The sequence below is a fragment of the Schistocerca gregaria genome, chromosome 2 (assembly GCF_023897955.1).
Source record: "Schistocerca gregaria isolate iqSchGreg1 chromosome 2, iqSchGreg1.2, whole genome shotgun sequence".
Lineage (NCBI taxonomy): Eukaryota > Metazoa > Arthropoda > Insecta > Orthoptera > Acrididae > Schistocerca > Schistocerca gregaria.
Genome location: NC_064921.1, coordinates 466621213 through 466637019, shown reverse-complemented (window position 1 = coordinate 466637019; position 15807 = coordinate 466621213). Strand labels below are relative to the sequence as shown.

General features: G+C 40.2%; 1 protein-coding gene across 1 annotated transcript in view; it reads right to left on the bottom strand.

Moving 5' to 3' along the window:
* Positions 1 to 15807, bottom strand: part of LOC126326131 (probable actin-related protein 2/3 complex subunit 2) — a 47188-nt gene that overhangs the window by 8447 nt on the left and 22934 nt on the right. The window contains exons 5-6 of the mRNA XM_049995564.1: positions 5820 to 6040; positions 1489 to 1690 (exon numbers count right to left, since the gene is read on the bottom strand). Coding sequence (XP_049851521.1) covers positions 1489 to 1690; positions 5820 to 6040 — 423 coding nt within the window. The remainder of the gene's footprint in view (positions 1 to 1488; positions 1691 to 5819; positions 6041 to 15807) is intronic.

Here is a 15807-nt window from a genome sequence, read left to right as displayed (position 1 = left end):
CCCACATGTACAGAATTGCTGCATAGTGGCTACAGGAACACACTCTTGAGTTTGAACACTTCCGCTGGCCACCATACTTCCCAGACACAAACATTATTGAGCATATCTGGGATGCCTTGCAAAGCACTGTTCAGAAGAGATCTCCACCCTCTCATACTCTTACAGATTTATGGATAGCCCTGCAGGATTCATGGTGTCAGTTCCCTCCAGCACTACTTCAGACTTTTGACTAAAGTCCATGTCACATCGCGTTGTGGCACTTCTGTGTGCTTACAGGAGCCCTACAAGATATTAGTTGGGTGTACAGGTTTCTGTGGCTCTTCAGAGCATATTTGTAATATAACATCCAGCTAATAAAAAGATCATCAGAGATGAAGTTTGATGTTTTGCTGGACAAGGGTGGGACGAATACCCTTTCCAAAGGAATTTCAAAGAAACTGCCTTGTCATTTACCTAGAACAATGTCGAGAGACCACAGAAAACTTAGATCTGGATGGCTGGATTAGGATTTGAACTCTGCTTTTCCTGAAAGGTGTGTAAAAGGAGGTGTGTTTAGGGCAAGAATTGGCTTGTATGAAAGCATCTGGAAAGAATAATATGAAAACAGAAGATTTTTTCAGCCTTTGGGACTTGGGCTCTCAAATTCATAATACAACTAGGTTCTTTACAATTTAACTATTAAATAAACTCTTTTGATGAGGCCAGCACAGTGCCAAAAGGATAAAATTCATGCACTGTTCATTATTATAAGCAGTCTGTGGACAGAATATGTGTTGAATGTGAAAAAGTGATTATGGAACAATTTATAGTGTGAATAGATACTGAAAGTAACACAATTCAAATATTGTTAGTCAAAATATTGTATTCTGAATGTCATACACACAGAAGTACAACAATGCAAATAAAATTAAATATGATAAGCTAATTAAAGCTATATTCTATAAAAATGGATTAATGGAGGTAAGAGTCTGCATACTTTAGCGATTCAGTAAAATTGTAAGCAGAATAGGGCAAATAAAGGGACAAATATTAAAGTAATTTATGTAGCTTAGAATAAGCAGATTTTTCTTCCTTTGTATAGAACATGTTCAAAGTAAAGGCAAAGTGTAATTATTATTATTCAATATTTGTTTCTGTTTGCACATGACTGGTATTTTGTAATTAAAAAAAGAAAATTACTGAACTTTTTATCTGTGTCATTTATGAAGCAGATGTGAAATGCACTCTTATAACGTGGAATGTGACTGCAGTCAATACTCAAGTCAATCATACAAGCCAGAACAAAATGCACCAACTTATTAATTTTTTGCGATGGTTAAAAATAATAACATTTAAATTAACAACAAACACTTCAAAAGGTTAGTAAAATCAGCATCAAAATGAAGTACTATACATGGGGAAACCCCACCAAGAATATACACATTCCAGTTAACAAGAAACTAGCATAATTTACAGCACTCAACCAATATTTAAAATTGTTACACTTACGTTATTGTTTTCTTTTCTACATTCTTGGGTTCTGGTCTTGCTCTATTTAGGACTTTGAGGAAATCTGATGTCTTAGCTCTCATGCGAGAGTGGATGTATGCCTTTGAGCACTTGATGTGGTAATGAAGATAATCTCTGAATATATGAATTAAGTTTATGGTATTGTCCCTGGTACTCCTGTTTGTGTGTCGTGGGAACAGGACTAAAACAAATGGTATGAGACACAGTTAGAATTACACCATTTATCAAAATAATTTAATTACACTGCATTTCTGTGGACATATAAATGATTAAAAAATTATTTTACAAGAAAAATGAGGCAACTGTCATACATAAGAAAGACATTTGGTTAACATTCAACAATCTCTTCCATTGTAATTACTCTACCTTTCTATCCTTTGCTGCTGAACTTGAGATTGATGACACCATTAAATATTTTGGATGCTACAGTAAAGAATTTTCTAATTCGGAATCCTTAATGACACAGCAAGTAGCTACTAATAGGTGCACTAAAATTTATGTGAACACTAACCAAGGTAACACTTTGCAACCAACAAAACAAATTGTTTCCTACAATAACACATAATCCCCCTGATTTGCTTTCCTTGGGGAACTCTATGGCTTTCATCATTTGCTGACTTAATATAGGCTGCTGACCGATGAAGTTGCAGCACCAGTAAGAATAGCAAAAAACAAATTTTTACTTACAGTGCATTTACTGTGCAGCAGGATGATTAAATTTGTATGATTTGGGAATATACAGGGTGTTAAATTTAGTACACAGATTTACCACCTCTGCCAGCGTCAATGGCTCTCAGCTGGGCATTGAGTTTAACTAAGCTTGGATGACAAGATATGGCATTCCATGCTGCTTTAATTCTTCTGTCAAAGTTCATCAATAACAGCGGCAGGTGTGGTAGCATGCCAGTATCTTGGTTAATCTATTATCTGATTTTTTTTTATTGAATATGAGATCTGAAGAGTATCCTGACAAGCCCAACAGTCAAACACTACCACTGTCAAAGTACATGTGGACAAGACGGGCAACATGCACTCTTGCATTACATAATTTAAGATAAAATGTGATGTCTACTGTCCAAATTCCTGGCTATGTGAACCAGAGGTGATCATATAGTGTACCCAATGACACCCCACACCATCACACTAGTCGATAGGTCCATATGACAACGATCAATGCAATCTGTCAATGTTTGTTGTCCTTGGAACCTCTTTACATGGACACGTCCATCACGATGCTGTACGCAGAACTGGGAATCTTGTTGTAAGACAAGATGGTGTCATTCCTGTGTCCAATGTTGTTGGGCACACCATTGCTGGAGCACCTTTCTTTGCCGCCATGCCAAGGGAAGTCACACCAATGGCTGCACACTGACAATCTGCAGTTCTCCAGTATCTTTCCCTACATGTGTAGAAAATTATCTTCTTGCAAAGCAGCCCACTTCCTGACAAGGCAAATGATGAGGCTGCATGATCCTGCAAAGTCAACGAAACAATGTGTGTATCCTTCTGGGTGATAGCCGAGTGTGAGGTCACTGAGGTCCTGTGAGGTATGCCTCCTGAACCCATCAATTCTGTATTTGCATCACAATCATGAGATCCCAATCAACATGAAGGCAATATCATTGAACGACGAAGTGCAGTCTTGATATACCACAATCCTGCCGCTGTTGAATACTGACACGTTGGCAGAAATTTCTTTTGTCAAACAAGGCATAATATATTTTATAATTAAATTTTTCCCAAGACACGCAAGTCTTATTTCTATCTATGATAATGATGGAAGCTGAAGAAATGAATTAAAATTAGTGCAATGGCCAGGACTCAAACCCAGGTCTACTCGCATACTAGGCAGAAATGCTGAACACCACACTGGTGCAGCACTACAATCAACATTGCTGCATGAACTACCCAAGTCAAATGCCCTCCCCAAGACAAACTTCAATTCATATCTTCACCTTATTTTCCCCCTAAATTGTCACTATTGCCAAGGCTCTGCAAGAAAACCCGGGACCAAGTCCTGGTACAAATTTTAATTAATTTCTTCAGCTTCCATCATTACCGTAGAGGCATAATATGATCTTCCCACAAACAACTAATATTCAGACGTAATTTCTGAATGAGTAATCCACTTTTTTAATCTTTTATTATACAAAAAATGTAGCTGAAATATTAATCATTTGTGTATCCAAGCATATAGTGCACACATCATGCCAATCTGACATTTGTTGCATGCCACCTTGATGGTGTTGTAAATTTAATGGGCAGCAGTGTATTTGCTCCAGTTCAGAGACATATAACGACATTCAGTGTTCAACCTTAGAAAAAATCTGAACCACTGTCACCATCAACGAGTACAGGTGATTACATATATTACAAAAAGTAGAAAGAAACTAATTCAGACAGTCAGTGAGGAATACCTACAGGAGAAATATATGAAATTCAGTGGTGAGGGGAGGGTCTAACACACCACAGATTGGAGAACTACTCCACACAAAAAAAACTAAATTCTGAGCAAAGACTTTTTCTCTTTTCACTTCCTTATGTTGTCTATATCATCTCACTTGACTTACATTATGCACTACATGCACTTAAAACAAAATTTATCTTAATTACTTTCCATTTTGGAACTCGATTGGTTTGAAGAAGAAAATAAATTTTTACCATGTCAACAGTCCTTAATAATATCCCTTCCCTTTGCCCACTTTTCCAGTGCCACACACATCTTAAGCTCTTCATGAGGGCTGTTTGAAATAATAAAATCCTGATGAGTGAGTTCAGAAATGTGTTGCGTTTTTCACACTTATTGATATCTTAACTGAGCAAGGATAAACCAGCAAATACAGTGGAAACACAATTAACTGGACCAACTGTTGTTGTAACTCATTTGAATAATCAAAAATCCAGACAATTGAATAAATGAAGAAAAGTAATTTTTGTACTATAAACTCTAGAAGGATAATCTAAGTCACCCACATCTGGTTATCTTTTAGGTATCTTGTAGTATGATTATCCCCCCCCCCCCCCCCTGTAGAGGTGGTATGCTCCTTTCTCATTTCAACATGTGAACTTTATTACTGAGATACTTACAGTTCAGTGTGAATTCAAACCACAGTAGCATTTAAAACTCTGGATCTTAAGACTGAAAATCTTCAGGTTTATAATCAATATTAACCAAATGAGCCACCAAGTCACATAATTAGAAAATTAACTGCTCTACAAACAGAATGTAATTCACTGTGCCATTGGTTTACAGTCAAAAATGTTTAAAGCTTATTGCCGACATATTCTCCTGATTATTACGCTAAAAAAATTATAATACTTTACAATGCTAGTAGCAACTCCAGAAAATGTGAAATGGTGAGCTGTTCTCCACCCCCAATTTGGTTTGAACACACTGGTACTTTAGTAGTGTGCACATATGAAAGCTGATGGTGGGGCCATGCACGATGGCAAGGAGCCATGTATCACATGATACTCCTGTCAATTGCATAATTCTGCAGCAGCTGCCTGTACCATGCACATTGGGATGTGTGAAGAATATTTAGTTTGGATTCTCATGTTAGTTTAGGTGTGGTGAGCATACTTAGCAACTATAGTATTCATTAGGGCAAACATGACAACTAATATGTTAAGAAGTGAATCAGGATATTTACAATCGCCACTGACTATGGCTTTCTCAAGAGTTAATAACTTTCCATTTGCAATATAATATTTTGAAAAATATGAATTTTAAGCTAACGTTTTTATTTACGTGAATTTCAACACATCTCTTTAGAAAACTGGCTAGGCTGTTTATGATCTCTGCTGTATCACACCACACCATTTGCAATATTATAATATGAAAAATATGGATTTTAAGCTAACACTTTTATTTAGGTATGCATTTCAATACATTTCTTGAGAAAACCGGCAAGCCTGCTTCTGGACTTTGCTGCACCACACCACAGATTGTAGTTAGTAAGAGAACTACTTTGATAAAGCCCTTGGTTAAAAAGTCTCACTATCTGACAACAAATCTCATCACTAGCTCTGATTGAAGTATTGATTGTATACCTTGAGTTTTGCATTGGAATATGATGCGCACGCGCATGCGCGTGCGCAAACGTGCACACACACACACACACACACACACACACACACACACACACACAAAAACTGCTGAATGCTCTGAAAGGAATTATTTCTATTTGACACACATAAATTGCGAGATGTCTTCTCAAAAACAATGGGAGTTGATATTGTTTTTCATTGCATAAGCATACAGGGATTTACATTTCCACAAGATCGTACAAAGCTAACCAGAATCTTACCAAAGGTTATATATCCAATATTTTCTCCTACTCTGGCATCAGTGTTTTGGAGTTCAAGAGGTGGTTCTCTGTGACTGAACAGAACCTGGGGAGCTGTATGGCTTGCTCTTCTTCCTTCTTTAAATTCTTGCATAAACACTTTTCCAATTATGATATCATCTTCATCTTTAAATATTGTACTAAAGACAACAGTCACTCTATCAGCTTTTGCCTCAACATACCTGTAAGCAGATAATTACTTGTCACATATATTGCATAACTCTATTAACAAATTTTAAACTCATATTTTGTTACTATAAGAAAAGTAAGAACACAATAAATCTTGCATCTATTAAATAAGATCTCTAGTAATATAACTGCCAAACAGCATGGCTGGCTACTACTATCCTCCTGCACTGGTATCTATATTTTACCCCTTCCCAATTGCAACCTGCTTGCTTCTACTGCTTTAATCTAAACTGAAAGCATCATACTGTAGGGAAATCAGAAACTCATCAATAACCATTTTTAAAAACTAAGTACATTCTTCATCAGTATGTTTGTGACACATTGCCTACAATAAAATTAGGTAGCAATCACTGATTCATCCATAAAGGTGTGGAAAACCAAGAAGTATCACAATAAACTTGATAAATGTGCCATGCCTTTGGACTTTTAGCATTTAATTTGTGTCACTTTGGCAGCTTACGAAGAAACTCAACTACTTTTGTTAGAGTTGAGTCATCCACTCAGTTATTCCTGTGCAGCCTATTTCGTACTCCTCCCTGTAACCCCAAAGTTCATTAATGAAGTTCTTCTTTAATTTTTACTTTCTTATGTTCATTGGCTGCATGTCAATTACAATGCACAAAAATTGGGCTAATTTCACAAGCATTACAGCTTGTGATTTTGCAGCCAGAGTCAGTTAACACGCCAGTTTTCCGGGCATGGTACTGTGTCATATGTAATTAATTGTTACTGATGAAACCAATTCCCCAACTGGGGTTAGAGTGGCCTTCTAGTGTACCACACCCAGAAAACTTTCATTTTAACATTACAGTGTATTCCATAATACACTTTTGTTTGGTCGTTATGAAATATATTGGATCTAAAATACGTATACGAGAAGATCAGCAGTTCTCTTAACACATGTCAACAGTATACTGTGGAATATGTTACTACAAAGTTTGGAAAATAGTAAATGTTGGAAAGAGACATCCACACATGGGTGTGAATGATGCATCGTCCCTTACAGCTAACTACAAAAAGCACCCAGTCTGATCAAAATAGAACCCATCCATTTCCAATGACTGCCACTGTACTCCAAAGGCCTTTTTTACGGTAAATTTGTCTGACACATATGAACTGCAGAAAAAAATATTGCAGCATACTGTGCTGTGGCACAAGGGTTAAAGTTGCTAGCTGGCAACATGCAGATCACTGGTATGATTGCTGTCACTTGGAATTATTGATTATTTAACACCTGTGATTTCTGGATGGTTCTGGTACTCATTTATCATTGGCTTAGAATCAAAACTTCTTACCTCAAACATAAAACAAAAATATTTTTGTTGCATTATTAGGAAGAGAACCCAGTTTCTTGGCTATTAGTAAGCCAATGGAAAAAAATGACCTTCGTGCTGTCCTCTAGTGATGAAAAAAAGAAACCATACATATTGTTAGGCAATCATATTAAGTGAGGAAACTATGAATAACTTTTCTGAGGTACAAGGTTTCCATTATAAGCCAGTGTTGTGCAATAGTGGAATTTGTTACAATACCCTACATATGTATAAACAGGACAACTCTGCTGAGAAAGACAGTTCACCCTTGTACTTTTGTGTATGCTGAATAAAAATGCTTTCAGTGCGAAGTGTTGCTTCTTGTATATGACCCTGATTTCATAATGGATACAAAAGCACCAGTGAATCACACAAACATTAGCATATGTAATGGTGCAACTCAAATATAGGAGGGGTGTGGTTATAACACCAAAACGGAGTTTAACAGTGCTGAAAAATTATTCACAATTCGACTTTCGTTTTTTGTACTAATTTCTTTCTGTCAGTGTGTCAAATTCAGTCATAAAAAGTAACTTTGATTTTTGGTGATTTTAGTTGTACGGGCATTTTTAGAATACTAATACTGGAGACATCATTTAAGGCTATAAACATTCTGTTCGTTGCTTCTCTAAACCAAAGAATAAAAGCAAGCCAAACTATTTATATGATGTGTGGCTATAAAATAATGGGACTGATGTTGTCACGGAGTAAATGCACTCGTGCGAACAACAAACAGCTGCGAAGTGTGAAGCATTCTGCGTCATATGCTGCATCTCTGGGTCTATAGACAAATCAGTGTGGTCGTGACCTTAATTTGTGTAAGAGATAACACTTTGTTTTGGCAGAAAAATGAAAAGAGTAATTTTAGAGCAAAAATGAAAGTGTAATAATAGAGCAACAAACTGTCATGAAGTTTCACATGGAACTTGGAAAAACTGCTACCTAGCATTTACTACAAGAAGGGTATAGCTGTTTATAACATATGCAAGTTTTTGAGTGATTCAAAAATTTCCACAATGGCCAAGAAAATACTGAAGATGACACACAGCCAGGACAGGACACCTTTCAATATCAAAAATGGATGAAAATACCAAAAAAGTAGGTAATCTGATTCAATATGACCAGTGGTCGAGTATTCAATTGATTGCTAAAACTGTAAGAATTGACAAGGAATGTATAATGCGAATTTTACATAATCAGTTTAACACGGCAAAAATGTGTACAAAACTGGTGCAGACAATTCTCATAACTAAACAAAAAACAGCTTGTGAAAATGTTTGTACTGACAGTTTCAATACTGCTGAAAATGATCTTAATTTCTCGAAAGGAGTTATAACATGCGATGAATCACAGTTTTTCACTTATGATCCTTAAACTAAGCACCAATTCAGGCTTTGGAAAGATACAACTTCACAGAGAACAAAAATCAAGATTCAAAGGGATGATGATTGTTTTCTTCAATATTCAAGGAACTGGGTACCTGAAGGTCAAACTGTTAAATCAACAATAAATCGAGGTTCTTGATCAACTCTGTGAGAAAACAAGAAAAAAATGACCCAAATTGTGGAAAACAAGTCATGGGTTCTGCACCAAGACAACGCACCAGCTCATACCGCACTGTCTGTCATGAAGTTTCTATGAAGTACAGCATCCCAGTATTAGACCACTGACCTTATTCACCTGACCTAGAACAACATGACATAACTATTCCTCAAGGTCAAACCTGCATTAAAAGGAATAAGATTTCATTTTCTCGATGCAGTGAAAGAAAAAGCAGCACACATCAAGGAGCTCACAGAGGTAGGCTTCCAGCACTGCTTCCATTAACAGAAAATTTGAATGGAGCATTGTAGGTATACAACAGGGAGAAGAGTGAGGGTGACAACAGCTAAATATATATGTATTTGAAATAATGTGCTTTACAGCAATAGTTTTGCTGTTTCATAACCATACCTCATACATAACATTGCAAAACTCTTTATAGCCTCTGAAGATATCTCATGCATTAGAAGATGAAATGGTAGGCACAGGGCATGCCCTATACCACACCCTAAATGACAAAAATCACCTACAGTCTGATGGAGATGTACAAATTCTGTTCAGGTAGTTACACTTTTTATTCACTACAGAGCACATTTCACACCATTTTACCAACTTTGCATTGAAGACTTTGTTGCAGATTTTTCGAAAACTCTTCCAATGGCAAACTCTTGCACAAACAATTCCACACACATTTTCCACGAATTGTGTTTCACATAACACTCATTGTTTTATCAAAGGCACGATTTTGTGCTACATTGAACTAGTCGCTGATTATGTTGCTCAAGTCAATTCAACATAATGATAAAATGTAGGAGATGCACATGTGCAGACATTTGAAAGCAAGACTGGTGCATAAAAATTACAGTTTCCAGCATTTTCTGTGTTGAGCAGCTGTTCTCTTCATTCCCTCAATTCCATGTCAGTCTTAGAAGAATTTTCTGGGCCAGTTATATTTTGCTTTCCTTGCATGTTTTTCTGCAACTTACAAGGCCTCTTCAGCACATCAACTAACGTTATGAAGTTGCCGGACACGTAGGATACAACTTGCTCCATTCATCAGGCCTTCCTTTGTAGGTATGCTGTCAGAACATCTTATCAGGGTGGCACCCACCTTTTACATACTGTGTCTGAGAGGTCAAATGAAAAGCATACCATGTTCAACTTTCCAGATGGTTCAGGATCCATTAGTATACTAACATCACTGCAGTTGTGGGCTGAGTCAACAGAGATGTTGCACTTCCAGAGTAAAAGTCAAAGTGCCTAACACCCTACATCACCTTAAAGAAGGGCCTTCTGTGTATTCAAATGAAATGTTTCTATGTCATGCACAATATTCTTTAAACCAAATTACAGCTGTAAGCTAAATGTTGCAGTCTGACAATCTTAAAGATAATTTGCTTCACTTTCTAACCCATCAATAATAGCAAAACAATGTAGAAACATTTCCATGTAAGAGCTCTTAGTTGCACTAAAATCAGAACAGTTTATGCTCAAGAGCTCCCTCACCCTACAATGACCACTGTCAACTGTCCACTGTAAATCCACCTCTGGCTACCTCATACAAGCTGCCATCCAACCAAATGACAACAGTACGGCACACCTCTGGCATGTTTCCGCTCTCACATTGCCAAGCATAAAATTGTTTATTACTGTAGTTTGATTTTCCATGCAGAAAAATGTAAATGAACTGACTGAAGACCACGCTTTAACACAATACACTTAGGCCGCTGTATATGCATCTATCAATCATCAATTTGCTATTTCAAACAATGGAAAATCCAGGATGGAATGCGACAATATTACGAGATGGAAAGTTGCTATTCACCATATAGCAAAATAACGTAAATAAACCAAATGAAGAAGATGCTTCAACACAATACACTTAGGCTTCTGCATATTCATCTATTAATCATCATTTTGTTATTTCAAACAATGGAAAATCCAGGATGGAATGCGACAATATTACGAGATGGAGAGTTGGTATTCACCATATAGTGGAGATGCTGAGTCACATATAGGTACAACAAAAAGACAGTCACAATTATAGCTTTCAGTTGTTAAGGGCTTCGTCAACAATAGACAGACATACGTGTGCGCTCTCTCTCTCTCTCTCTCTCTCTCTCTCTCTCTCTCTCACACACACACACACACACAGACACACACACACACACACAGACACACACACAGACACACACACACACACACACACACACAGTTGCAGTCTCAGACAAGTGAAACCACACTGCGAGCAGCAGCACCAGCCTTGATGGGAGTGGTGAATGGGTGGGGGTAAGGAGGTGGATGGAGTGGGGAGGGAGAGGAATAGTATGGTGGGGATGGCGGACAGTGAAGTGCTGAAAGGTTAAACTGATGGCAGGGGAGTGGAGGGGCAGAGGAAGTAGCGGAAAAGGAGAGAAATGAAAAGACTGGGTGTGGTTGTGGAATGACGGCTGTGTAGTGCTGGAATGGGAACAGGGAAGAGGCTGGATGGGTGATGACAGTGACTAATGAAGGTAGAGGCCATGTGGGTTACAGGAACGTAAGATGTGTTGCAGGGAAAGTTACCACCTGTGCAATTCAGAAAGCTGGTGTTGGTGGGAAGGGTACCTATGGCACAGGCTGTGAAGCAGTCATTGAGATGGAGGATATCATGTTTGGCAGCATGTTCAGCAACAGGGTGGTCCACTTGTTTCTTGGCCACAGTATGTCAGTAGCCACTCATACGGACAGACAGCTTGTTGGTTGTCATGCCTATATAGAATGCAGCACAGTGGTTGCAGGTTAGCCTGTAGACCACCTGACTGGTTTCACACATACCCCTGTTTTTGATGGGATCGGTGATGTTTGTGACTGGACTGGAGTAGCTGGATGTACGGGACAGGTCATGCATCTAGGTCCATTACAGGGGTATGAGCTATGAGGTAAGGGGTTGGGAACAGGGGTTGTGTAGGGATGGACAGGTATAGTGCGTAGCTTCGGTGGACAGCAGAATACCATTGTGGGAGGGGTGGAAATGGTAGTGGGCAGGGAAATTTCTCATTTCAAGGCATGACGAGAGGTAGTCAAAACCCTGGCATAGTATGTAATTCAGTTGCTCCAGTTCTGGGTGGTATTGAGTTACAATGGGAATGCTCCTCTGTAACTGGACAATGAGACTTAGTGAGGTGATGGGAGACAGGAAATATAAGGCATGAGAGATTTGTTTTTGTACAAGGTTGGGAAGATAATTATGGTTGGTGAAGGCTTCGATGAGACACTAAATATATTTCAAGAGGGACCGCTTGTCACTGCAGATGCAATGACCACGGGCGGCCAGGCTGCATGGAAGGGCTTTTAGTGTGGAAAGGGTGGCAGCTGTCATAATGGAGATATTGTTGATGGTTAGTAGGTTTTATATGGACGGAGGTACTGATCTAGCCATCTTTGAGGTGGCGATCAACATCCACGAAGGTGGCTTATTGGGTTGAGTAGGGCCAGGTGAAGCAAATGAGGAGAAGTTTTTGAGGTTCTGGAGGAACGCGGATAGTATCCACAACCTCGATCCAGATCGCAAAGATGTCATCAATGAATCTGAACCAGGTGAGGGATTTATGATTCTGGGTCTTTTGGAAGAATTCTTCTAGATGGCCCATGAATAGGTTGGCACAGGATGGCAAAATGTGGGTGCCCATAGCTGTACTGAGGATTTGTTTGTAGGTAATGCCTTCAAAGGAGAAGTAATAGTGGGTGAGGATATAGTTGGTCATGGTGACTAGGAAGGAGGTTGTTCGTTTGGAATCCATCAGGTGTTGGGAAAGGTATGTTACTATTTTCTTTTGAAACCCTATACTCAATGTTCGTTATTCTTTCTCTTCTTTCCTGTGTTTCTCTTGGTGCCTTACAAATCGCACTGCACACTCCACTTAATAGCCACAATGCATCAACCGTCTCGGCTGTGCACTACAGATGGCTACAAGATCTCACTGATCGTTGGTGCAGCATCTTATGTCCCACTGCTCTGGAGGGTGTTCCAACTAGTTGACCATTGAGATGGGGTATGATGCAGGAAATGGATAAAACAAGGAGAGTGATCATTCGAATACGTATCAAAAAGAGCGTACCACTCAAACCGGCATGCAAGTTGGGTAGTAGATATAGAGAAGTCTAAATGGGAATAGGTGTGAGTTGTATCCGAAAGAAAAGTAGGGGTGCCAGTATTGAGGCAGACAAGATTGAGGTGGTTGAAAAGGTCTGCTAACAGGGAGCCTCTCGGGCAGGATGCTGAAGAGCCCCAAAGGGGATGGTGGACACTGAAGTCTCCAGTCAACAAAATAGTGCAGGTAGATGAGCAATAATTTGCATCATGTCTGCCGTAGTAATGACAGACAACGATGGAGTGTAAATGGTAAAAATGAAAAATGTGAAAGTGGGGAGAATAATTCGGATGGCAACTGCCTGCAGATCGGTGTGCAATGTGATGGGATCGTAGTAGATATCATCCCGGACCAGCAACATAGCCCCTCCCTGATCCAGAATACTTGCCACAGGGATCGCATGGACATAGCTTTGTTTCCTGGAGAGCTACTACGAGCTGACAGTGCAAGTGTAGCAGCATCTTTAACATCTCTCAGTTGGAGAGAATGCCACGAATATTCAAATGAAGAAGTGCCATCGTGAGAAGAAAAAGGAAAAGGAGAAGCAAGAAGGGGTCACCTCGAAGGCCGCTGAGGGCCTGGCTTCGAGCGAGCACTGCTGCTGCTATCAATATGCGGAGAGTCATCATCCATTTTCTAAATAGGTTTCGTTGGCCACCATGTTAAGATGGCTGGGAGGGGGAGCTTCCTCCACCGGTGAACAGCCAGATGTTCGGCTACCAGGGGTGCGGCCAGGCAAAATGGACGACGGCCTGGGGCGGCAACCGCTGTGTGGCGCAGGAGAAGAAACTTTCCGTGGCGGAGAAGGAGAACTTTGCTTCCTATGAACCTTCTTGGAAGGTTGTTTAGTCGAAGTACTGGTTGATGGCTGGGAGTCCGGGGTACATGGGACGGTTCCTTCTTGAAGGCCCGTGCATCCGACTTCTGGGCCTTAGTCTTGGCAGAAACTGATGAAGGTGCTTGTGTCTTAGGGGTGACGGGAGGAAAAGGAGATGTTGACCGGGTGATCTTAGCACTGGCTCAATGGGCGACCGTAGCGCTAAAGGTCAGATCGCATGTTTGCGTCGATACCTCCCTGGTAGGCCGTATAGAGGCGAGGACAGTACTGTATTTCCCGCTGGGAGCAGCGTAGGCTTCCTACTAGCAAATAGCTTGTGAGCAGCCAAGGTGGACACTTTCTCTTTGACCCGAATTTCCTGTATACATCGTTCACCCTTGTAGATGGAACAGTCGCGGGAGGACGCTGCATGGTCACCCTGACAGTTCACGCAACGAGGAGACTGAGGTGGACAGTCATCCTCATGGGTGTCCCCCTGCCTCAAATGACACATTTAGTCGCATTAGAACAAGACTGGCAGGTGTGATTAAAACGCTGACACTGGCAGCAGCACGTAGGTGTCGGGACATAGGGGCGAACAGAAATAACCTCATAGCCCGCTTTGATGCGCGACGGCAGCTGAACACTATCAAAGGTCAAGAAAAGTGTCCGGGTCGGTACAAAGTCATTGTCGACATTTTTCATGACCCTATGGACAGCTGTCACGCCTTGCTCAGCAAGGAAAGACTGAATCTCCTCGTCAGTCAATCCGTCGAGTGACAAATTGAAAGTGCGGTGAGCCTCCACCCGGACAGGGAACGTGCACAGGAGTGTGGTCCGAAGGAGTTTTTGTGCCTAAAAGGCGCTCTCAGTTTTCAACAACAAGGTGCCGTTACGCATCCTTGTACAAGACTTGACAGGTCCAGCTATGGCATCTATGCCCTTCTGAATAACGAAAGGGTTGACAGGTGAAAAATCCTTTCCGTCCTCAGATCTAGAAACTACAAGGAACTTTGGGACAGGCAGTAGTACTTTTGTCACTGGTGGCTGGTCAACTTTCCGTTTTTGGGCAGAAGTGGAGAGAGAGAGAGAGAGAAGAAGAAGAAGAGAAATCCATTGCGATTGAATCCCCCATGATTGCCAGCATCTCTGATGGTGCGCTTCCTCCTTGTGGGGACCCTCTCAGAGGGCGCTCCCGACTTAGGTGAATGTTTACACCTCAGGTCACACCTCCCGAGAAACGGACGAAGGGACCAATCGGCATGGTCGGAAGGTGTCAGCTCAGGCAATCACCCCTCCCCAGGCCTGGCCTTAAGGCAAGGTAAAAAGTAAGGAAGACAGTGAGAGAGGGAGAAGGACAAAGAAAGGAAACAAACAAAGAAAGTAAACAAGCAAAGGAAGTAAACAAGCAAAGGAAGTAAACAAGCAAAGGAAGTAAACAAGCAAAGGAAGTAAACAAGCAAAGGAAGTAAACAAGCAAAGGAAGTAAACAAGCAAAGGAAGTAAACAAGCAAAGGAAGTAAACAAGCAAAGGAAGGAAGAAACCAGAATAAGCGAAAAACCAAAATGACCACAAATGTAAGTCGTTCAACCGTCCATCTCTGGACGCAGGGCAAATTACCCTCTTGAGGGGGAGGGACTCCTTTTAGTTGCCTCTTACGACAAGCAGGAATACCTTGGGCTTATTCTTACCCCGGACCCGCAGTGGGTAACCAGAGAATGAAACCAAAAATTCCTAATACAGGAGATACCTGTCAACTTGCTCAATCTAACATAACTAAACACCTGTCTCATTAGAACCAAGGAGGCACATATGCTGCTCATGATGGTGATTTGAATAAACTCTTTGGGTGAAGTAAAAAGATACAACAACTGAGTAAAGCAGTAAATTAATTTTTACTTAATATGAATTGTGTTGTGGAATGAACATAAAATATAGAAAGCACAATGTATTT